Below are 21713 nucleotides of genomic sequence, written 5' to 3'. Positions count from 1 at the left end.
AAAGAGAGGTGGAGATAATCTTCTAGCTAGTACCAGGGCTTCTTGTCAGGCACAAACAGTAAAGCAGGTCTGGGGTCATGTCATGCACTGCCATGTGGGACACCTGGGTTCCATATCAAGTCCTGGTTTCTCGCTTCCTGAGCAGAGAGTAGATGATATAAAGCAGGGGAAAACTGGGTATCTGTGCTGCTCTGACAAGGATGTGGGGAGACAGCCCTGCTGCAGAGAGGGGAAATGAATGAGAGCGAGAGACAGCCATCGCACTTGTACTGCTGCTGAAATCTTTCCACACTGCATTTAGTTTTCAGACATTTACTGGGGAAGACCTTCCCCAACCTTAGACTTACAGCTATATTTTACTCTTCAAGGAATCAGTTCCCATTGTTTCTCTGCTCTCACCATAGTCACAGTCCACTCTGTGCAACCTGCCCTTGGGCCCTTCGGTGGGATCGTCCAAAGGAAGTGGGTCCCAGAAGCACTTCACTTCTGGCAACCTTTTATCTAGACTCTAGCAAATCCATATCATGTGTTCCTGGGCCACACGTTGCCTCTGAGGCACAGAGCCATGAAATCTGAAATTAGAATAGCTGCGGCTCAACAGGTAGTCCGTCCGAACTGCTAGGTCACATGATGAGATCTTCATGGGATGGCAGTGGTCGTTGGGAAGAGGAGCTGTTGTCTACTGTTGCCGACCTTAAGCAGGGAGAGAGCCCAGGTCTGTTGGAGGCTATTGGTAGGGAGTGGGCTGTGAGCTTATCAAAGGGAGGGAAACACTGGAGGACTAGGGAAGGGCCCCAGAGAGGGAGGGGAGAATCAGTGGGGCTAGAAGGAAGGAGCCTTAAAAAAGCTGGGATGCTTCACAGAACCAGAGGGTTAAACCGTTTGCTCATTGACGGTCATCGCTGACAGGGTGTGTGCCATGGAGTGTGCTTTGGCCCTCCCAGAAACTGCGCTACAACCCCAAGACAGAGGGCTCCATCCTTAGCTCGTGCCTGGCGCAGCTGAAGGGACAGGCAGTCATGGCCTTAGCTCAGGTGGAGCTGCACAGGACTGCTCTATTCTGTGCTGGTTAGAATGGTCCCTGGTGGACCGGCCCATCCTGACTCTTCCCTGTCCCCTGCTGGCTCTGAGGGGTGCTGGGTCAGGGAGGCAGAAGCTTGTTGACATCATTATCGTCTGTTAAGTGAGGGGCTTTTCCCTTTAAAAGATTCTATAGAGAGGCTGGGAGTAAGAGCAGATGTTGCAATGAACATTGCCCTGGTGGTCTGGCTTCCCCCTCCTTCTTTACTGTTTATTTGTGTGTAATAAATGTTTATAAAAATGGCTTGTTTGGTGAGGTACAATAAGCAAAACCATGGCCCTGGCAACACAGCTTGGAGCCCAAGTTAGTTTCAATGTTGTGACTGTAAACCAAGGATCAGATGGGGTAACTTACAAATGAAAACATCCTAAAAGCCCCAATGGATCCCTAGTGGAGTGTTCTTGCTGTTAGTCCTCAGGGTCAAAATCATGGTGTTTGGGTGACAGGTGACTCTCAGCTGTGGTAGGTATCCTCAGCTCTGTTGAATCCATCAGAGCCTTCTGGCTGGCTGCTTTTAGGGTATGGTGATTGGTGGCTAAGAAATCCTTGTAATTAATAATTTGAGCTCATCATCTGGGGTTCCAGAAAGATAGCTCTCCTAAGAGGGAGCCTGTTTACCTCTTAGCAGTTCTTCCGTATTCCATTCAGTGGAAGGCAGTATTAAACAAAAGCTGCTGGGTCTCAAAGCTAAGCACAATAAGAATAAAGGGAAACTGTACCTGATTTGTTTGAATAAAAGACAGGCAAGGCCCTAACTTCTTTTTTTCCTCTGTCACTGTGTGATGGCAGTTCCAGCAGGAAATCCAGATGCGTCAGAATGAGGCATCCCGGGAGTCTCGAAAGAAGGACAAACTGGAGAAGGAGTTTAAACACATTCAAGTGGAAATGGACAACAAGCAGAGTGAAATAAAGGCACTGCAGCAGCATGTGCTGAAGAACAAAGAGGAGCTCCTAAAACTGGAACAGCAGCTCAAGGAACAGAAGGTACAGTACGTGATTCTGTTATCTGCAACACAAAAATTGGAATAGTATCAGGGTCCGATGTCAGACACAGAAGAAATTAGTTTGCTCTTTTAGCATTTTCATAATAGAATGAGGGATAGGGAAGACCAATTAGATCATCAAGATGATCTCTTTGTCACTGGAGGGGCTATATCATACTAAACAGAAGCCCCCAGTGAAATCAACAAGGAGTACTGCCTAAAGTTTTGTGGCAAGAAATGGCCTCAGGATCGTTATGTACGGTAAAAGGAGACTTTCTATACTCTGGCCAGAATGCAGATATGTTCTGCTTCAATTATGCTAGTATGTTAGACTGGTATTTACATTGGAACCTAAAGGATTTAGGTGCCCAAATACCAATGAAATTCACTGGGATTCAAGAGCCTAACTCCCTTAGGCTGTGTTGAAAATACCAGTGTTGATGTTTAAATCCTAATTAAAATAGTAATGCATGACAGTCCAATATTATCCTTTTCTTATGGACAAGTTATTTTTTTCACTCTTAAAGGCCTTTGGTTTTCCACCTGGTTGATGATGATTTTTAGGGGTCTTCTTGCAAAGACCACAGTGATTGGGACCAAATACCCCAAAGCAGGTGTGATTTAGTGGTCGGCGCAGCAGACTGGACTCAGATTATATTCCTAGTTTTGCAAAAGACTTGCTGTGGTGTGTTGGGAAACTTCTGTGCTTTGGTTTCTCCATCTGAAAACTGGGAAAAATTACACTTACCTCCCTCTCAAAATTACTGTGAAGTTTAGCTAATGAATGTTTGTATAAACACTATAAAAGTCTCTAGAGAAGCATGAAGCATTTGTCTTAAATCTTTTAATTTTTTTAACCAAGTACTGTTTTCAAACCAGTCTTCTGGCGAAGTCCTAAAGCAGTGTTTTGCGACTAGTTTGTATCGTCAGGGAACCACAGCAGCTTCAATAAAGAATCCCCTTCATAGTCATTACAGCTGAGTCCTTGGCTCTTCTGTGCTGCAGAAGTCACTACACTCACCTCCCATCTCTCTCTCTGCTCCCAGCATGCAATGGGGGTGAGGAATCCCCCCCACACCCTTTTTTTTTAAACAGCATATTGATCTGCCACACATGGAAGCTTGAACTGAAAAATATGATAATAGTTCTTTCCTCACTTATAAAGTAGTGTCTGCCAGAGGAAGTCCCATCATGCAGAAGAAAAGTCTGGCAGCTCCAATATCGAAATATATGTTCTCCGTATGAACCATGAAACTGCTGTTCTGGGCTTTTGACTGAACATAGCTGTCAAAATAGCTGTGCCATGATGTCAGCAAACTGCACACTCCATAAAGTGTTATAGGCATATTAATGTAGGATTTGCTTGCAAACATAGAGCTCCCCTGCCCCTCAGATGATTAAAATTATTTGAATCTCATATTCATTTGCAATGATTGTAGTGAGTTGCTAGGTAGGTGATGCCTGCCAAATGGCAAAGAGGCATTAAAATATTTATCTACCACCTGTGAGGGAGACTTGCAAAGCTCCCAGAGAAAATTATGCTGGCTATGTTATTCATTAGAATTATTTTTCTCAGCCGTTGAACATTTATCATATTTCTGAGGACATTAATAATTTCATCAGGGATAAAGAACAATTTCTATCAAGAGAAAAATCTTCAGTAGCTCTGATCCCCCAGGGAGACTCAAGGTGCTGCCAGTCTGTCTATGTAGATACATTAGAATTAGATTTAAAAGAATTATCTGGATTGTTTTATAATCTAACAGATCCTGAATGAAAGAGCTGCCAAAGAACTTGAGCAATTTCAAGCGAGAAACTCTAAACTCCAGCAAGAGAACGAGCAGCACAGCATGGCCTTTGAACAAATAACACAGGAAAACCAGCAGAAAACAGTGGAGCTGAAAGTAAGTAGCAGCTCATATTTGCATGGCATCAGATATATCCCTCTGCTGTTGGGAATTTGGTGTTGGTGATTCAGTAGATGGCATTCTTCCCTCTGAGTCAGTAACTATACCAGCATCCCAGTCTAGTACCAGTACAAACTGTGCTGTTTCAGATGAGACATAAGACTGAGGTCCTGAGTACTTGTGATCATTAAAGACCTCATGATATTTTTCACAAAGGCAAAGTCTTTTTTTCGATTGTAAGCCCTTTGTGGGAGAGGCTGTGCCTTCCTTTATGTTTGTATAGTGATTAGCGTATTGTGAGTGTTGCTGGAAGCCAATAATATATAGGAATAATAACTGCCCCAGCCAACTTCCAATGTAGGTACAGCCTGCCTACTTAAATTTCCTCTTTGGTATCAGTTGGGGAAGTTAAATACAATTCAGTAGGTTGTTGTTTGCTTGCTGACCTAAACTGTTAACTTGTGTTGCTGTGCACTGTTAAACAGCTGTTTTGCTCCACGTCAGAGGTAGCTGCATTTCATCAGTGGGTAAAGTGACTGCTACATACAGTTTTTAAAGCATTTCAAGAGCTTTTGGGAATAAAAGTCACTGTAGATATTATTACTATATGTCTGCTGAATCTGATCTCCCCCAGCCAAGAGCATGGCTGCAGTTACAACGCTGGCTATATGAGAAAACAGGACAGAAAAGCAATAGGTTATCAAACTTTTGTAAAGTACAACTGATTCAGCTAATTAAAAGAAGTCAGTTGCTGATAGAAAGCTTTCTTGCACTGGGCACTGTTGGTTAAAACAATGAAAACAAATGACAACAGACGTGTTAGAAGATCTGTCCAAAGCTAATGTAACATAAAGAGCCTGTTCGGGAACCCCAGTGAGATTTCACTGTAGGAGTTTGTTTTTCTGTTGCATTGCTGTGCACACTGGAAGGGCACTTTTATTACCTATTGAAAAACCAGATTACTCTGCCTGGTTAGCTAGCATAATTGTTATTCCCAGCAGTATCATCTTTGCATAACATTTAACAAACAACATGTTCAAATGGGAACTGAGTACAAGATTCAAGGTGGGTGCAAAGGCAGATATTAGCTGTGTAAGGGCCTGATCCTCACTTCAGTGGAAATTGGAGCTCAACACTTCATCAAATTATGAGCACAGATTTCTGAAAATTCATTGTTAAGGTGCTGTCCAGTTATTATTTATTTGTATTGCTTGTGGGTACCCTAGTCATGGGCCATGACCCCATTATGCTAGGTGCTGTAGGTGGGGTCCTGATCCTGCAGTGTGCAAACACCTCTGGCATAGTACTAAGCACCCCAGCACCGAGTGATGCAAATGTTTGCAAATTTCTTGAAGTCCAGTCTTTGTTAGTAGGACTTGGGTGCACTCAGTTCCTCACAGGAGGTATCTGCATCTCACAGGATTAGGTCCCTAGTAGTGACTGATTCTGCGAATGGGGCAGTGTGCACTGTGATTTGGGAAGGCTTAAAATGTGATGGCATTGATGCAACTACAGGGCAATTTTATATTTGTTTCACAGTAGGTGTGGGGATTATTTCTGATGTATTGATTGGTTGCAGTCACTAGTGTGCAATGATCACTATTGGCAACATTTTAGTGCAGTGTCTTGGATCAATAGTTTCACTTCCTGATTCCATAATGTGATGTGGACTCAAAGATTTGGTTTTTAAAGCTGTAGATTCATGCTTTTAGGGATGTAGAATCAGATCAGACCATCAGTCACCAGTAGCTGATGTGTCAATGAAAGGCAAGGCTACTCAGACCTAATCCATTGAGCCAGTTGTGCGGTGCTGTGCATGGACTGCAGCTGGGAATTCTTTATTGATCTCTCTTATGCCCTGAAGCATGAGATTTGATTACCTTTCTCATTGCCTCAGCTGGCTTTGTTTAAATTATTTTAATAGTGGTGCAATTCTCCAGACTTTCTCTAAATCCAGCCGCAGCATTTATTGTAGTGGCCTCCTGTGCCACTGAGTACTGTACATAAACTATATTCTAAGCAAAGAAGTATTTCCTTTTGTTGATTCTAAATAGATTGTCCTTCTCAACCGCTCTCCCTTCTGTTTCTACACAGGTGAGAGAGGATGAGCTGACTCAGATGCGTCATGAAATTTCAAAACTCTCCAAGATGAGAGAAGTTATCCAGAGAAAACTGCGTGTTGCAGAGGAACAAAAAGTTGAAGCAGAATACCAGAGGGATACCCTAAAAAACCAAATGTCTGGACTAGAGAGAGGTAGGAATCAAAGCACTGTTGTGTTGCCACTGTTGTGTTGGGCTGGCCCTGTTGTGTTGTTTGTTATAATGTTCATTCAGTGTATGTTCCAAGTCAAGATCATGCCTCTTTGGTGCCCAGTATGAGACCATATGAATGGGAGCGGCACGGCACTATGGCTATAATGCCCTTACGTATGTCTCCTGGGTCTTTGGAATTTTCACACACTGCGGCATGTGTGCTGGGTGAAAACATAATGGGCCTGATCTGCAGTCCCTTTGTGTGGCAGGTGTAACCCTTCCCACCCCAAGAAATACCCTCACTGTGTGTGTCTGTGTGCAAGCCTGTATTGTTGGTGCACCAGCCCCTGATGCAGAGGGCATTGTGCTGCTGGCTGCGGGAAGATTGGAAGAAGACACAAGCAGGGCATTTTTTTGCCCCTGCAGTTTTGTGCGCCTACAATGATACCAGTATGGAGATGACTCCAGTGCAACAGACTGAATTACAGCGAAGTGCTGAAATATAAAGCCCCATTCTGCTATATACCTCGTGTGGACATGTTGCCTCAGTAGAAGCTTCCCTGTGCTCTGCCTAGACTGTAGGTTGTATACTGAACTGACTGCACATATGGGACATGAAGTATTTTATATGACTGTATGTATGGGACGTGCTGTCTTTCATATTCATATCTCCACAACTGTGAAAGGTAAGGGTCTCACAGCCATTCTGCTGTTGCCTCATCGGATCAGGCCTCATGCTGGGATGGAGGGGAAGACACAGGAAATGCAGCTCTGTCTTTGAATGGGTGAGAAAGGCAACAGATAACAATGCACCTCCTGGCAACTTTGATTGTTCTCATGCATTCCAGTGCATTGTATTGCCTGCATCTCAGCCTTCCCGATATCAGCATGTCAATTTCTGGTTCAGACACATATGTCCTCTTACTTATTTTGTTAGTGATTTATTCGTCTTTGTATTTGGATGAAGGGCCAAATCTAGATTGCCTTAAGTGGGAGCAGCTTCAGTGAAGCCAATGGAGTTATGCCCTTATGCCAGGACTGGATTTGACCCAGAGGGATTGCATCCGATGAAGTGAGCTGTAGCTCATGAAAGCTTATGCTCAAATAAATTTGTTAGTCTCTAAGGTGCCACAATTACTCCTTTTCTTTTTGTGGATACAGACTAACACGGCTGTTACTCTGAAACCTAAAACAACTCTGTAAATCTAAATCCAATATTTTCTAAAGGAACTAGTGATTTCAGGAGACTCACCGTTTGGATGCCAAGCTTGAGATGTCTTTAAATGACCTGATTTTCAGAGTGCATAGCATTTTCTGAAAATCCAGCTCCTTTACAGTGTCTCAAATTAAAATCAGAGGCACCCAAAATCACTCGTCCCTTTTGAAAATCTTGGCCTTATGCTCCACTAGTGCCTAAATATGGATTCACATCCCTAAATTTAGGCACCTGAATTTGCAAATGGAGGTCATAAATTATATCTCCATTTATATAATATTAATAAAGCTTTTTAAAAAGTCCACAGACCTTTGTTTTTGCCAGCTATACAGTTTGAACCCAGAGTTTAATAATCTTTTCCTTGCTTTTAGAGTTGGAGATTGCTAAAAAGCAGGTAGAAATTGATAAGAAAGCCATAGATGAGCTGGTGAGAGAAAGGGACATATTAAACAAGGTGAGCTTGCTTTGCTAACACTGGTAAACAAATATCTTGCCTTGAATATGAGATGTCTGTAGTTTAAACCATGCTCCCCCCCTTTCTATGAATTGAAACAACATTACTATCTGTGAACACAAAAGGGACTTCTTAGTATTAGCATATAAAACAGCAGGGGACTGTAAGTGTTATGTGCATTTGCCTTTATTGCAAACGTGTTATTTGATATTCTAAGCAGTTGATTACTCCTCTGCTTGTAGTATCTACAACATATCGAGTTTAATGTTAATCTAGTCAAATTAGGGCTGTGCTAATAAAAAACACACCATCTGTCTGCATCACAGCCTTGTCTGTTTTTAACCCTGATCTCTCCTGCCACCATTTTCTGAAACTGAGTTTGGTAGATTTGACTCTATAATATGATTCTTTAGGTTTCTCACTTGGTTGAGAATCAAACATTGTTCTGCATCCTGAATGAGTCTATTACAGGGTCACCTTTTGAAGAGGGTGAAAAACTGATTCTTTAGTTTTGAAGGATTTTGAAGGATTTTTTAAAGTGAGGTTAGAAAAGTAACTTGATTAAACTGAGATCTTGGTGTCCTGTTTATTCTCCTTCTATGACTTGCAGGCCAACCTTGCTCAGTTTACAGGTTCAACCTGGTTACTAGAAAATGGGACTGGAAGGTGTTCCCCAGTGCCTTCATTATTCCCCCTCATGAACAACCGTCTCCATTCCTTCTGTAATGCAAACATCAGTAGCCCAGCTTCCAATTCAAAAATACTGCCTCATTCTAGAGCCCTCTAGCAGGACTAGGAGTTCCCGCAGGATCTGCTGCCATAATAGTGGGAGCGGGTGATATGTAATTTGTTGAGGCCATGATTGTGTGGCAAAAAAACTCAAACTCCAGTAATTTGCGGGAAAACACTAAATCTCTGGTCAGTTTGTCATAAATAGAATTTCAGCACGGTAAAGAAAGTTTTTCTTTAAAAAAAAATAAAATAAAGGTTTTAATACTTAAATTTAAGCAAGGAATAGAAAGAAATTTAGTGTCTATTACAACAGGAGTTAAAGTATTTTTTTACATGGTTTAAGCAAGACTTGTTTTATTCTTTTAGTGGTAAAAATTGTGTCCGAATTCCCTTTATGTATATAATATATTAACGGAGGTGGTTTTTTTTTCAATTTTTGTTTTGTTGTTTTTTATGTAGCATGGGGAATCTGTCTCTCTTGCGGGATTTGTGGGATCTGAGGTTTGGGTGGGAGCGGGATAAACCCGTAAGAAACAATGCGGGAGTGGGCAGGAGTGGGTATTGCAAGGTGGGATGGGAGCAGAGATGAAAAAAAATAGTCCAACACAGGGCTCTGCCTCATTCTTTATGCAGTGGTCCCCAAACTGTGGGTTTTTTCCCCACCCGAGGGGCATGCGGAGGAACGTTCGGGGTGGGGTGCAGCGGGGCCTGGGCCAGCCGCCATTGGGGGTGGGGAACCAGCCCTGCTCTGCCCCCAGTTGTACTCCGGCCTTGCCCCCAGACACGGCTCTGGCTCCTGGTCCTCCTGGCTGTGGCTCTGTTCCTGGTCCTGGCCCTAGCTCCGCTTCCGGCCCCAGCCCCAGCCCTGCCCCCAGCCATGGCCCCAACCTCAGTCCCTGGCTCCCAGCCATACCTCCGCTCCTGACCGTGGCCCCAGCTGCCAGCCCCGACTGCATCCTAGCTGTGGCTCTGTTCCAGTTTCCTGGCTGTGGCACCAGCCCCCCCCCCCCCCCCCCCCAGCCTCAGCCCCCACCACGAACTGGCTGCAGTTCTGCTCCCAGCCTTGGCCTCCGGCCTTGTCCCTGCTCCTGGCTTTGGCCCCACTCCTGGCCCTGGCTGTGACTCTGCTCCCAGCCGTGGCCCCAGCTGCAGCTCTTGCTCCGGCCTTGGGCCCTGGCCCGGACCATGGTCCCGTTCCTGGCCCAGGGTGGGGGATGAGGTTGGGGAATGGCATGGACAGATCACATTACGGGTAAGGGTGGGCGTGCCATAAAAAGTTGGGGGACCACTGCTTTAGTGACTGTCAGACTCATGGAGACAGTCTCATGATCATATTTGGAGACTGAGTGTCATTAATTTAGCGGATCTGATAAGGTGTAATGACTCGAGGGCATTCCTAACCCACTCAGACACAAGCTAGTGTTTAACATAGTGTGTACAATGCAGCATTCTGAGTTACAAACATGGGTGGATATTGTTTTGGGATTCTTTTTGCAGAACTTGCTAAAGGCTGCCAGTGTCACTCAAAAGCAGCTGAACCTGGTGAAGCTCCATGAACAGTCCAAGAGGAACTTGGAAGAAGAAATTCAGAACTATAAGGATGAGGCTCAGAAGCAGAGGAAGATCATCTACCAGCTGGAAAAAGAGAGAGACCGTTATATCAATGAAACTAGTGAACTCACCCAGAAGGTATGAGATGATTTGTGTACACACGATTCATCCATCTCTCTCTCTCCCCCTCAAAATTGGAAAGAGAGTAGATTCAGTTCCTGACATTCTAGATTTAGCTGATAGGTAGGACTGAGCAATGGTCTGCAGAGAGTTTACAAAGATTTTAATAAAGCTTGTGGGTTTTAGGCAGATCGTTGCACTCAGGACTGTCTTGTACATTTGTTCACTGTTCTAGGCTAGCATCTTCTTTTTCTCCCCTATCTTCCATGTGGTTAAAAATAATTTTGGCCATGTCCATCCTCTGCCAGATTTTCCTGACTTTTTAACCAACTTCTCTTTGGCTCTGCTGCCTTGCTATTGCCCCACATGGTGATCTTTACAAACTGATCACAGATATATAGATTCCAAGGCTAGAAGGGACCACTGTGATCATTTCGTCCGATCTCCTATATAACAACAGACCAGAGAACTTCCCCAAAATACTTCCTAAAGCAGATATTTAGAAAAACATCCAATCTCAATTTAAAACTTGTCAGTGATAGAGAATCCACCATGACCCTTGGTAAATTGTTCCAATGGTTAATTACTTACAGGTTAATATCTCCAGGGGCCTAGGTTCAAATCAAAGTTGCTCCTTCATCAAGATCTTCCTTTTCCCTGCTTAAGTCACTTTTCTTTCTCTGTGTATGAGACACATTACTATGTTTCTGCTCTGTCTGGGAGGTCCAGTGAATGTAATAGTGATACGCAAGGCCAGGTATGCAAGATTGCAGTGATACGCCAGGCAAGGCCACTGGGATCTGAGGATATGTCTACACAGCGAAAAACAAACAAACAAACCCTTGCAATGCAAGTCTTAGAGCCTGGGTCAACAGACTTGGGCTTGTGGAGGGTCTCAGAGCCTGGGCTCCAGCACGAGCCCAAATATCTACACTACTATCTGTAGCCCCATAGCACGTACCCTATGGGCCCAAATCGGCTGACCTGGGCTCTGAGACTTGCTGCTGTAGGTCTTTTTTTGCTGTGTAGATGTACCCTGAGTGTGCTGCCATTGCTTTTCTCCCAACCACCCTGCTCCGGGAATGCGAAATAGTCTGAGATTCAAACCTAGGTCTCCTACATGTTACTTCTGAGCCACAGAGATGTATTCTGTGTTCATTTATGTCTTATTCTCTCAGCCCTATTTAAGCTGCAAAGATGATCCTTCAAGCTGCTGAGTGCCCTCAAATTCCACTGAAGGCAGTAGGAGTTGAGGATGCTCAGCACTCTGCAAGAAGAGCTCAGCACTTCACAGGATGGGGATTTGTAAAATTCCCTATTACCTCTGAACATACTAATTCAATCCAGTCTGTGATACATGGGCTACTTGGAGAATCTGCGCAAAAGCTTTTTGTTGTGTCCATTGCCTCCTATTGTAGAATCATAGAATCATAGGACAGGAAGGGACCTTGAGAGGTCATCTAGTCCAGTCCTCTGCACGCATGGCAGGACCAAGTATTATCAGACCATCCCTGACAGGTGTTTGTCCAACCTGCTCTTAAAAATCTCCAGTGATGGAGATTCCACAACTTCCCTGGGCAATTTATTCCAGTGCTTAACCAACTTGACAGTTAGGAAGTTTCCAGCGTAAACCTCCCTTGCTGCAATTTAAGCCCATTGCTTCTTGTCCTATCCTCAGAGGTTAAGAAGAAGTTTTTTTCTCCCTCCTCCTTGTAACGACCTTTTATGTACTTGAAAACTGTTATCATGTCCCCTCTCAGTCTTCTCTTTTCCAGACTAAACAAATTCAATTTTTTTCAATCTTCTCTCATGGGTCATGTTTTCTATACTTTTAATAATTTTTGTTGCTCTTCTCTGGACTTTCTTCAATTTCTTGAAATGTGGCACCCAAAACTGGACACAATACCCCAGTTGAGGCCTAATCAGTATGGAGTAGAGCAGAAGAATTACTTCTTGTGTCTTGCTTACAACACTCCTGCTAATACATCCCAGAATGATGTTTGCTTTTTTTCAACAGTGTTACACTGTTGACTCATATTTAGCTTGTGGTCCACTATGACCCCCAGATCCCTTTTCCCAGTACTCCTTCCTAGACAGTCATTTCCCATTTTGTATGTGTGCAACTGATTGTTCCTTCCTAAGTGGAGTACTTTGCATTTGTCCTTATTGAATTTCATCCTATTTACTTCGGACCACTTCCCCAGTTTGTCCAGATCAATTTTGAATTATAATTTATCCTCCAAAGTAGTTGCAACCCCTCCCAGCTTGGTATTGTCCGCAAACTTTATAAATGTACTCTCTATGCCATTATCTAAATCACTGATGAAGATATTGAACAGTACTGGACCCAGAACTGATCCATGCAGGTCCTCACTCAATATACCCTTCCAGCATGACTGAACCACTGATAACTACTCTCTGGGAATGATTTTTCCAACCAGTTCTGCATCCACCTTATAGTAGCTCCATCTAGGTTGCATTTCCCTAGTTTGTTTATGAGAAGGTCATGCGAGACAGTATCAAAAGCCTTATTAAAGTCAAGATATACCACGTCTATTGCTTCCCCCCATCCACAAGGCTTGTTACCCTGTCAAAGAAAGCTATCAGGTTGGTTTGACACCATTTGTTCTTGACAAATCCATGCTGACAGTTACTTATCACCTTATTATCTTCTAGATGTTTGCAAATTGATTTCTTAATTATTTGCTCCATTATCTTTCCAGGTTCAGAAGTTAAGCAGACTGGTCTAATTCCCCGGGTTGTCCTTATTTCCCTTTTTATAGATTGGCACTATATTTGCCCTTTTCCAGTCTTCTGGAATCTCTTCCGTGACTTTTGAAAGATAATCTCTAATGGCTCCGCTATCTCCTCAGTCAGTTCTTTGAGTATTCTAGGATGCATTTCATCAGGCCCTGATGGCTTGAAGACATCTAACCTGTCTAAGTAATTTTTAACTTGTTGTTCTTTCCCTATTTTAGACTCTGATCATACCTCATTTTCACTGGCATTCACTATATTAGACATCCGATCACCACCAACCTTCTTGGTGAAAACCGAAACAAAGAAGTCGTTAAGCACGTCTGCCATTTCCACATTTTCTGGTATTGTTTTTCTCCCCTAATTGAGTAACGGGCCTACCCTGTCTTTGGTCTTCCTCTTGCTTCTAATGTGTTTTTAGAATGTTTTCTTGTTACCCTTTATGTCTCTAGCTAGTCTGATCTTGTTTTGTGCTTTGGCCTTTCTAAGTTTGTCCCTATATACTTGTGTTATTTGTTCATATTCAAACTTCATTGCACCGTGACCCCCTTCTAACAAAAACAATTACTACATGACCCCAGGAGCGGGGACTGAAACCTGAGCCTGCCTAAGCCCCACTGCCCTGTTGGGGGGGCAAAGCCCAAGGGCTTCAGCCCCAGGCAGGGGGACTGTAACCTGAGCACCACCACTCAGGGTGAAGCTCTTGGGCTTCAGCTTCAGTCCTGGGCAGTGGGGCTCGGGATTTGGCCCTAGATGCCAGCAAGTCTAAGTCTGCTCTGGTGACCCCATTAAAAGGGGTTGCAACCCACTTTGGGGTCCCGATACACAGTTTGAGAACTGCTGTTTTAGCTCATTGAAGATTCCTGGTTAAGCCAGGGTGTTCTCTTGCCATACTTCCAATCTTTCCTACGCAGTGCGATAGTTTGCTTTTGTGCCCTTAATAATGTCTGTCTGAAAAACTGCCAACTGTCTGCAATTGTTTTTCTCCTTAAACTTGCTTCCCATGGAATCTTATGTACTAACTCCCTGAGTTTGCTAAAGTCTGACTTCTTGAAATCCATTGTCTTTATTGTTCTGTTCTCCCTCCTACCATTTCTTAGAATCATGAGCTCTATCATTTCATGATCACTTTCACGCAAGCTGCCTTCCACTTTCAGATTCTCAACCAGTTCCTCCATATTTGTCAAAATCAAATCTAGAACAGCCTCTCCCCTAGTAGCTTTCTCCACCTTCTGAAATAAAAAATGGTCTCCAATACATTCCAAGAACTTGTTAGATAATCTGTGCCCTGCTGTGTTATTTTCCCCATCAGATCATAAAATATCAGGGTTGGAAGGGACCTCAGGAGGTCATCTAGTCCAACCCCCTGCTCAAAGCAGGACCAATCCCCAATTTTTGCCCCAGATCCCTAAACAGCCCCCTCAAGGATTGAACTCACAACCCTGGGTTTAAGCAGGCCAATACTTAAACCACTGAGCTATCCTTCCCCTCTGGATGGCTGAGTAGTTGAAGTCCCCCTCACCACCAAGTCCTGTGCTTTGGATGATCTTGTTAGTTGTTTAAAAAAAGCTTCATCCATCTCTTCTTCCTGGTTAGGTGGCCTGTAGTGGACCCCTTCCATCACATCACCCTTGTTTTTTACCCCTTTTAGCCTTACCCAGAGACTTTCAACAAGTCTGACTCCTATTTCCATCTCAACCTCAGTCCAAGTGTGCACATTTTTAATACATAAGGCAACACCTCCTCCTTTTCTTCCCTGCCTGTCCTTCCCGAGCAAGCTTTAGCCTTCTGTACCGCTTTATTTCATATGGTGTGCTCAGGAACATGACAATGACATGTTCCATTAATTGCTGAAGATCACATTGCAGAGCTCTCCAAGAAGCTCTTTGATTTACTGGGAAGCTAGCCTTCAGGCTGTTTCAACTCACAAGTTATTTGCTACCTTCTCACTTTATAATTACCTCTTACACATTCATGTGATCAGTTGCTTCTAAATCATCTTTGAATGATACATACCCTCTTGTCTGGCTTACTTCATATCATTTCTTTGGAATAATATTCCATTTAAGTGAGATTTCTCTTTATTCCAAAGTCACATTTTACGTACCTCCCCGCACTGCATCTAATCATGTAGCTATGAGTTAGGATCATTATAAAGTACGGTCAAGCTGTAAATCACAGAAATCAGAACGGCAAGGATCTTGCTATAGAACTATGCATTTCTGATTAGTGCTGTGCACACTTTTTTGTACCTAGGGTGAAAAGGATGAATGCTTGAGGGTTTTCTGACTTTTCCACTTTGGGTGCAACATTTTTGGCATTTACTGTGAAAGTTCCATAACCCTTTTACCCTAACACATGTGCATCTAATGCGATGTGGTGGGAGGTGAAGTCCTTGCAGGTCTAGGCCACTCCTAAAACACCCATTCAAGTGCTCTCAGAGCCTGTCAGACATCACCCATGGCAAAGTGTGGTCAATGGAATAGTGGCCTCACTGTTGCAGAGCCTCAGGAAATGGGGGTTGTGACTCTAGGGCTGTTTGTGTAATGGTGCCTGTATTGTGTTTTCCCATTTACAGGGGATTTTTACGCTTATTTGATTCACTAAGGGGCAAATCCAGACTCACTGTGCAGCTGCAGAGATCCCTGATCACATCAGGACTGGAGCAAGTTGCTGGGACTAGCGCAGAGTTTCACACCCTGTGTGTGCTCTGCAGAGGCTCCCTGTGCTCAGTTGCTCTTTCCTTTTTGAGGGCAGGGCTCTGAGTGAGGCTGGTATATCTGTGATTATGCAAATCTCTCTGCTAGCCATTCCCCCTTGCACAGTAACCTGGGGATAGTGGCAGCCCTTATACTGCAATAGAGGAGCCTTATGCCAACTTGGGGGAAGATTCTCTTCCCAGAGGCTCTCCCCTGTGTACAGCCATGGCTGTGTCATCCCCTCTGCACCAATCAGTGGAGCTAGCCAGCCTCCTGGGGGCACATGATATATCCCGATGACACAGCTGCTGTGCTCCTGAGGGACTCTAGGAATGCCTGTCTGATGCCCAGTGCTTCCAGAGCTCCTGCTGGGGCCTGCCATGCCACACTGACCCTAACACAGGTCTGTAAATTCAAGGCAGGACTGTGCTCTTCGAGCTACAATACTGTTGTTTCAGGCATCTGATGAATAGCCTGTTGTTTAAAGTTACAACCAGGATGGCAAAGGATTTTATGGTGAGAAGTCGTGCTAGATTCACCCTTCTATTCATTGTTCCTGATTCTCTGCTCACCTACACCACTTTTACACTGGTGTAACTCCATTGACTTCAGTGGTGTGAGTCCTGATTTACACCAGTATAAATGAGAGGAAAATCTTTCCTGTGTGGGCTGTATTAACTCACTACAAGTGTTAGTGGGACATTTCTCTTTAGAAAGGAGGCTGTTTTCACCTGAAACTTCAAGTTGTTAAAATCTCTGTTCCCTCTTGCAGCTTCAGACTCACCATTCAGAATCTGTTGGACAGCAAACAGTTGAATAAACCCTTCAATCTCACCTGTCATTGTTCCCTGGCCACGGTTAACTAGAGGTTACGAAGCAGTGTTGTATCTCCAAAAGCCCATTACAGGGTTAATGTCATACCCAAGAAAATCCAGAAACCTATTTCTTTTTTAATACGCTTCATCTATAGAAAGCTTAATGCTATAGCAGGCTATTTAAGAAGTAGGCAGAACTTCTCAAGATCTCACAGCGGTGAAATAAAGTGAAGCAAATAAGCGAGGATCCGATACTGAGTTCTTGGGCAGGTTCACTGAAATGAACGGTGAAGAAGTAAATAATAGCCAAATATACACATAAGAGGTCCGAGGCTACAACGGAAAGCTGCCTCAGAATAATGGCTGATTTTCCTTGCTAAGCTGTGGCCACACTGTGCCCCTCCACCAGTGTAAAGTGCCCTATTGAAGAATCCTATGTCACCAGTGTAAGGCGCATGGCTGAGGAAAAGGGGGTATGGCCAAGATTCTCACACCTGGCTGATTCCTGGCTGCCACATTGTCCCCTGGAGGCTGTTGGCAGGCAGTGTAATGTAGAGGAATCTTCTGGTTGCTCTAACATGCCAAGATCAGGGTTGTACAAAGGCTACCTTGGCACCCCCATTCTGACCTGCACCATGCACTTCTTGCCCACAGCCAAGGATCTTGCTCAGTCTTTATACTGTAGTCTTGTTTAATTTCATGCACTACAAAACTGGGCGTGGCACACGATGCAAAATTGCATCAGTGTAATTGCGCATGTTATGGCTTGAAGGCAAATGCCTCACTGGCCTTCTCAACTATGCACTCAGTGTCTGGAGTAATTATGCAGATTCTGGTTTTTGCATGAGTGCAAGGAAATCACCTTCCCCCCAAAATACACATATGAATGATTAGTTTTCCTGATACAAATTGGGAGTTTAAAGGGACCCTGTCACCATGTACTCTAGTCAGTTGCTTTCAGGTTGTACACGTGCCTCTGGGCTGCACTACCATTTTCATAATTAAAGGATTTACCAGACCAAAAATATCCTCTTTCCTGTGCTGCCTTAGGGTAAAATACACCCCGTCGAGAGGGTTAGCACGGGGCCCATACATCACTTAATTCCCACTTAAGTCCTCATAGTAGGGCTTCAATGTGCCAAAGCCACACACAGCGCTGGCATGGGAAGCCTCTCTGCCCCTCAGCTAAGCTCTGGAGTGTGTGTGTGGGGAAAGCAATTTCCAGCTTGTTCATGCCCCAAACCTGCAGGCTCCATAGCAGCCCCCGGGGCAGGGACTTAACACCCTCCCTGTGTCTTGCACCCCCCACCCTGGGTCTTGCTCCCAGGGAGCACGGGGCTGCTCCGTCCCTTAGAAACCCTCCCCTGCTGAGCCACCTCTCTGGCCCAGTTTGCTGAAGCCCCTGCAGTCAGGTTCCTCGGGCCCCCAGTGCACAATGCATCCTTAGGGCTTATCCCCTTCCTGCCTGCACTGTAGGGGTGGGACGGAGGACAGGACTCGGCTGGGTTATTGTGTCAGTGGGTGGCTGGATTATGTCAGTGGCCAGCAGCAGCTGCGAGGTGTTAGCTGCCTTTTGACACTGTGTGGGCAGGAAGGGACAAGCTGTTTCCAAGCACACGGGAGTGGGGAGGGGGAGGGAGGGAAGGGAAGGGAAGGAGATGAGCTCTGCAAAGACAAGGGCCAGGTCATCCCTTCCCCCACTCCTCCCCTGTGGATGGAAGCAGCTCCCATCCCTTCCCTCCTGAAGAGTGCAGAAGGGTGGCTGCTGGCCACATTGTGGTGTGAACCCTGGCAGAAATCTGGGGAGAGGGAGCATGTGATTCTGCGTGCCCTCCACGTGTTAACTCGGGAAGACGAGGTGCCAGGTACCAGGTGAGGTGGGTCCATCCTGGGGGCCCAGCCAGGCATGGAGGGCAGAGAGTGCTGGGCAGGAAGGGTTGGGTCGGGTCGGTCGGTCACCCACTCCCCTCTGTGGGAGAGGTGTATGAGATTGTGTGTGTGTCACCCCTCCCCGTGTGAACCCTAAAGCCTTAAAGATAATAAGGTAAATAAAAAGAATCCAACTATGCAGCATTTCTTTTTAACAGGGGCTCAGTCAACTTGATGTTCATTTGAACGCTTGCACTGCATAGTTCCGATGGATTGCTGTTGAACTTGCTTGAATATGAGTAATTTTACCAGGTGTCCTGTATTGAGCATAGAGAAATATGGTCACTCTCGCTTCGATGGTATGTAAATGAATAAGCTTTGTGATGGCCCTCTGCACAGAAGTGAACTCCCCCTGAATGTTGCTGGGTGCCTTCAACCCTATTAGATTTGAGGGCCCTCAGCCCCTCACAGAATCAGCCCCTGGATCACATTGTGCGAGCCTTTTTGGTATTTGTAAAGGGGAATTGTTTGAGTTTCATCACTTCACAAAAGGCGTAGTCAGCGTAAAAACCATGTGTACCAACTTGGAAAACTTAGTCCAGAAGTTTATCACTTATGTTGCATCAAATACAAGTTAAAGAGTTACAAATGCAGTGACCTACTTTCAAATCCTGCTTCAGCTTATATAGTCACTAGGCTAACGCTGCAGATTTTAAACACTCTTTATTGATTTTATCTCACTCTTATTACTATTGGTAAATTGTTTTAACACAAAAAGAAAAGGCAGGAGTAGATTATAAACTGGGACTCTGCTTTCATATTGCATTGCAAGCAGTTTCTGGGCTCCTCTGCAGTCAGCTACAAATGTGCTGGAACTCCAGCCCCATTGCTGTGATAAAACGTTCTATATTTAGATACGCTTAGTCTCCAGAGTTGGGTGAAGGTGTCTTGTAGAGTAATCAATTCATTAAGCTCTTGCCCCATAGCCAGCCCCCTAAAGACCTTACAGTACATTGGCTCTGCTGTCACATTCACAGAAGGGGACAACTATGCTAACTGCTAACTTTGCTGTTATTGTGTGTCTGTTCCAAACATTTTTATATTCCTGTGAATTTATATGAATACAAATTCTACTGCTCCTTGAACCATTACTTTCAAAGAATGGAGACCAGACACTTGGGTATGAATTGCAATTGTAATTCAGAGTTTATTCCTCCTGCGTGTCTATGCATAAAGCTGTTTTCCTCATTTGTTTTTATACCCCTTGGTATTTCTGCTCATTTTAAAGGTGGAATTCTTATCCCACCCCGCACGATGAAACCAAAAGCAGATATTCTTCACTTTGTGCCCCTGCTCATATTTAGTTTTCTTTCTGTGCAATATTTGATGCATTCTGGTTGAATAGCCATACAGTGCTGCTTGATTATGCTCATCTGTTATGAAATCTGCGCCAGCAGGGTGAAGGGGCTTATTTTTGATAGAGCATCGCTAAAAAGTCCAGCAAAATGATCAGGCAAACCATTTTTGTTGTTTCTTCTTTAACATAGTACTTGTCATTCCCCTTGAAGTGGTATGCCACCAACACTTTAATAAGGATCTCCCTCTCAAATTCTCCATCTCCATTAGCAACAAATGTGATCTTCCCTGGGCAAAATATCCCTCATCAAAATCCATCCACCACCATCCATCTCCACACTTCACCATTCCCAGCCCCTCATGAATGCTACTATGGTGGCTTCTTACCTGGCTGTTTAGTTGTAAATATAGTTGATTGACTCCCTTATTACTGTAATTATCCATCAAACATTTGGGATCAGATATTAGTTCAAACAACATTTAACTGGAAGGAAGAAAGAGAGACTGAAACCTCTTGTCCTTCACAATGATCTATCTGCAATCGTAACCAGTTGGAATATATCATACATATTCTCTTTCTGTCTCTCTCCCTAATGAGTAGCTGGTAAACATCTGAAATCTGGCCCTGGCTTTCTAAAAAACCTAATAACTTTTCCTATGAATGCTGCTTTGTGTTGCTCTGACCTTAAAATGTATATGTATTCTGCCTTTGTGTCTGAGCCAAAGCCTAGGCATCAGGTAAAAATAAAATGTTCCCCCAAATCAGCAACTCAGAAAGGTTAAATTTCCCACTCGGACCAAACTATTGTGACTGTTGGCACAGATTCTTATTATAGGGATTTGCAGCTGCCACCTTAGATAAAAATCACAAAGTTTTGTCCCATCCTGATAATCATGGGAAGATGGTTTAATCATGTTCATTTCCTATTTTCTGCTCCAGGTCCTCCAGCACATGGAAGATATCAAAGTGCGGGAAATGCAGATCTTTGACTACAAGAAGAAGATAGCAGAGGCGGAGACTAAATTAAAGCAGCAACAGAATCTGTATGAAGCCGTGAGATCAGACAGGAACCTATACAGTAAAAATCTGATTGAAGCTCAGGTACAAGAATACATTTTTTACTCTGTGATTTTTGCTTGTTTTTTTTTTTTAAGAAAATCATTCTAATTTATACTTTTGGAAAGGAAAGACAGATAAATAAAATCTGCACAGGTGTTATGTGTGTAAATATTATATATGTGTGTGTGTGTGTGTGCGTTGGGCATTAATTTTTTAGGTCATCTGCTAATCTGGACAGTTTGCATTTGGATTGAGAAGTAAAATTTGCAGTCCTTGGGTGCAATGTTGGACTGCTCCCTGCTTTGCATAAGGACCCTGGCACTTTGGAGAGATATATTCATATCATATAGAGAAATTTTTCCCTTTCTTTCCTTCCTCCCCTCTTCTCTGCCCTCTGTTAGGTTTGGTATAAGCATATGGCAGACATGACATAAGTGAAAATGAACACCCCCCCCCCCCACCATCCCCTGCACCCTCTCGCTACTGTGACTCATGTATAAGAAAGCGGCAATGGAAGAAACACTTGTCAGGTGAAGTAGCATTTTCCCACATAACTAAATGTTTCCACCTGGCTTTTGAATTTCAGGCACTGTCATTCCCCTCAGATTACAATCCTCCACCTTTTCCCTGTGAATCCCTCCAGCAATACAGGAGGAAAGGTAAAGATCACTTGTATAAAAATATAGTGCATTATTCAACAGTAAGGACCTAAACACTATAGAAATCCTACAATAAACTGCAGAGTCTGGACTGTGGATGACTGTGGTTTAGAGCCTTAGAGTATTTGAGAGAAGAAGGAAATATAAGATAAATATATAGATCACACTGGACATTTATAATCTACCCCGAGTAAGGGATGG

At 44.0% G+C, this 21713-nt stretch overlaps 1 protein-coding gene across 1 annotated transcript in view; it reads left to right on the top strand.

Moving 5' to 3' along the window:
• Positions 1-21713, top strand: part of CFAP58 (cilia and flagella associated protein 58) — a 95900-nt gene that overhangs the window by 10763 nt on the left and 63424 nt on the right. Inside the window, 6 exon segments of the mRNA XM_077822878.1 lie at positions 1871-2065; positions 3831-3968; positions 6066-6225; positions 7812-7894; positions 10124-10315; positions 20734-20895. Coding sequence (XP_077679004.1) covers positions 1871-2065; positions 3831-3968; positions 6066-6225; positions 7812-7894; positions 10124-10315; positions 20734-20895 — 930 coding nt within the window.

This window comes from Eretmochelys imbricata, chromosome 7 (genome assembly GCF_965152235.1).
Source record: "Eretmochelys imbricata isolate rEreImb1 chromosome 7, rEreImb1.hap1, whole genome shotgun sequence".
NCBI lineage: Eukaryota > Metazoa > Chordata > Testudines > Cheloniidae > Eretmochelys > Eretmochelys imbricata.
The sequence above is the reverse complement of the archived record's forward strand: the minus strand, read 5'-3'. Positions and strand labels throughout refer to the sequence as shown.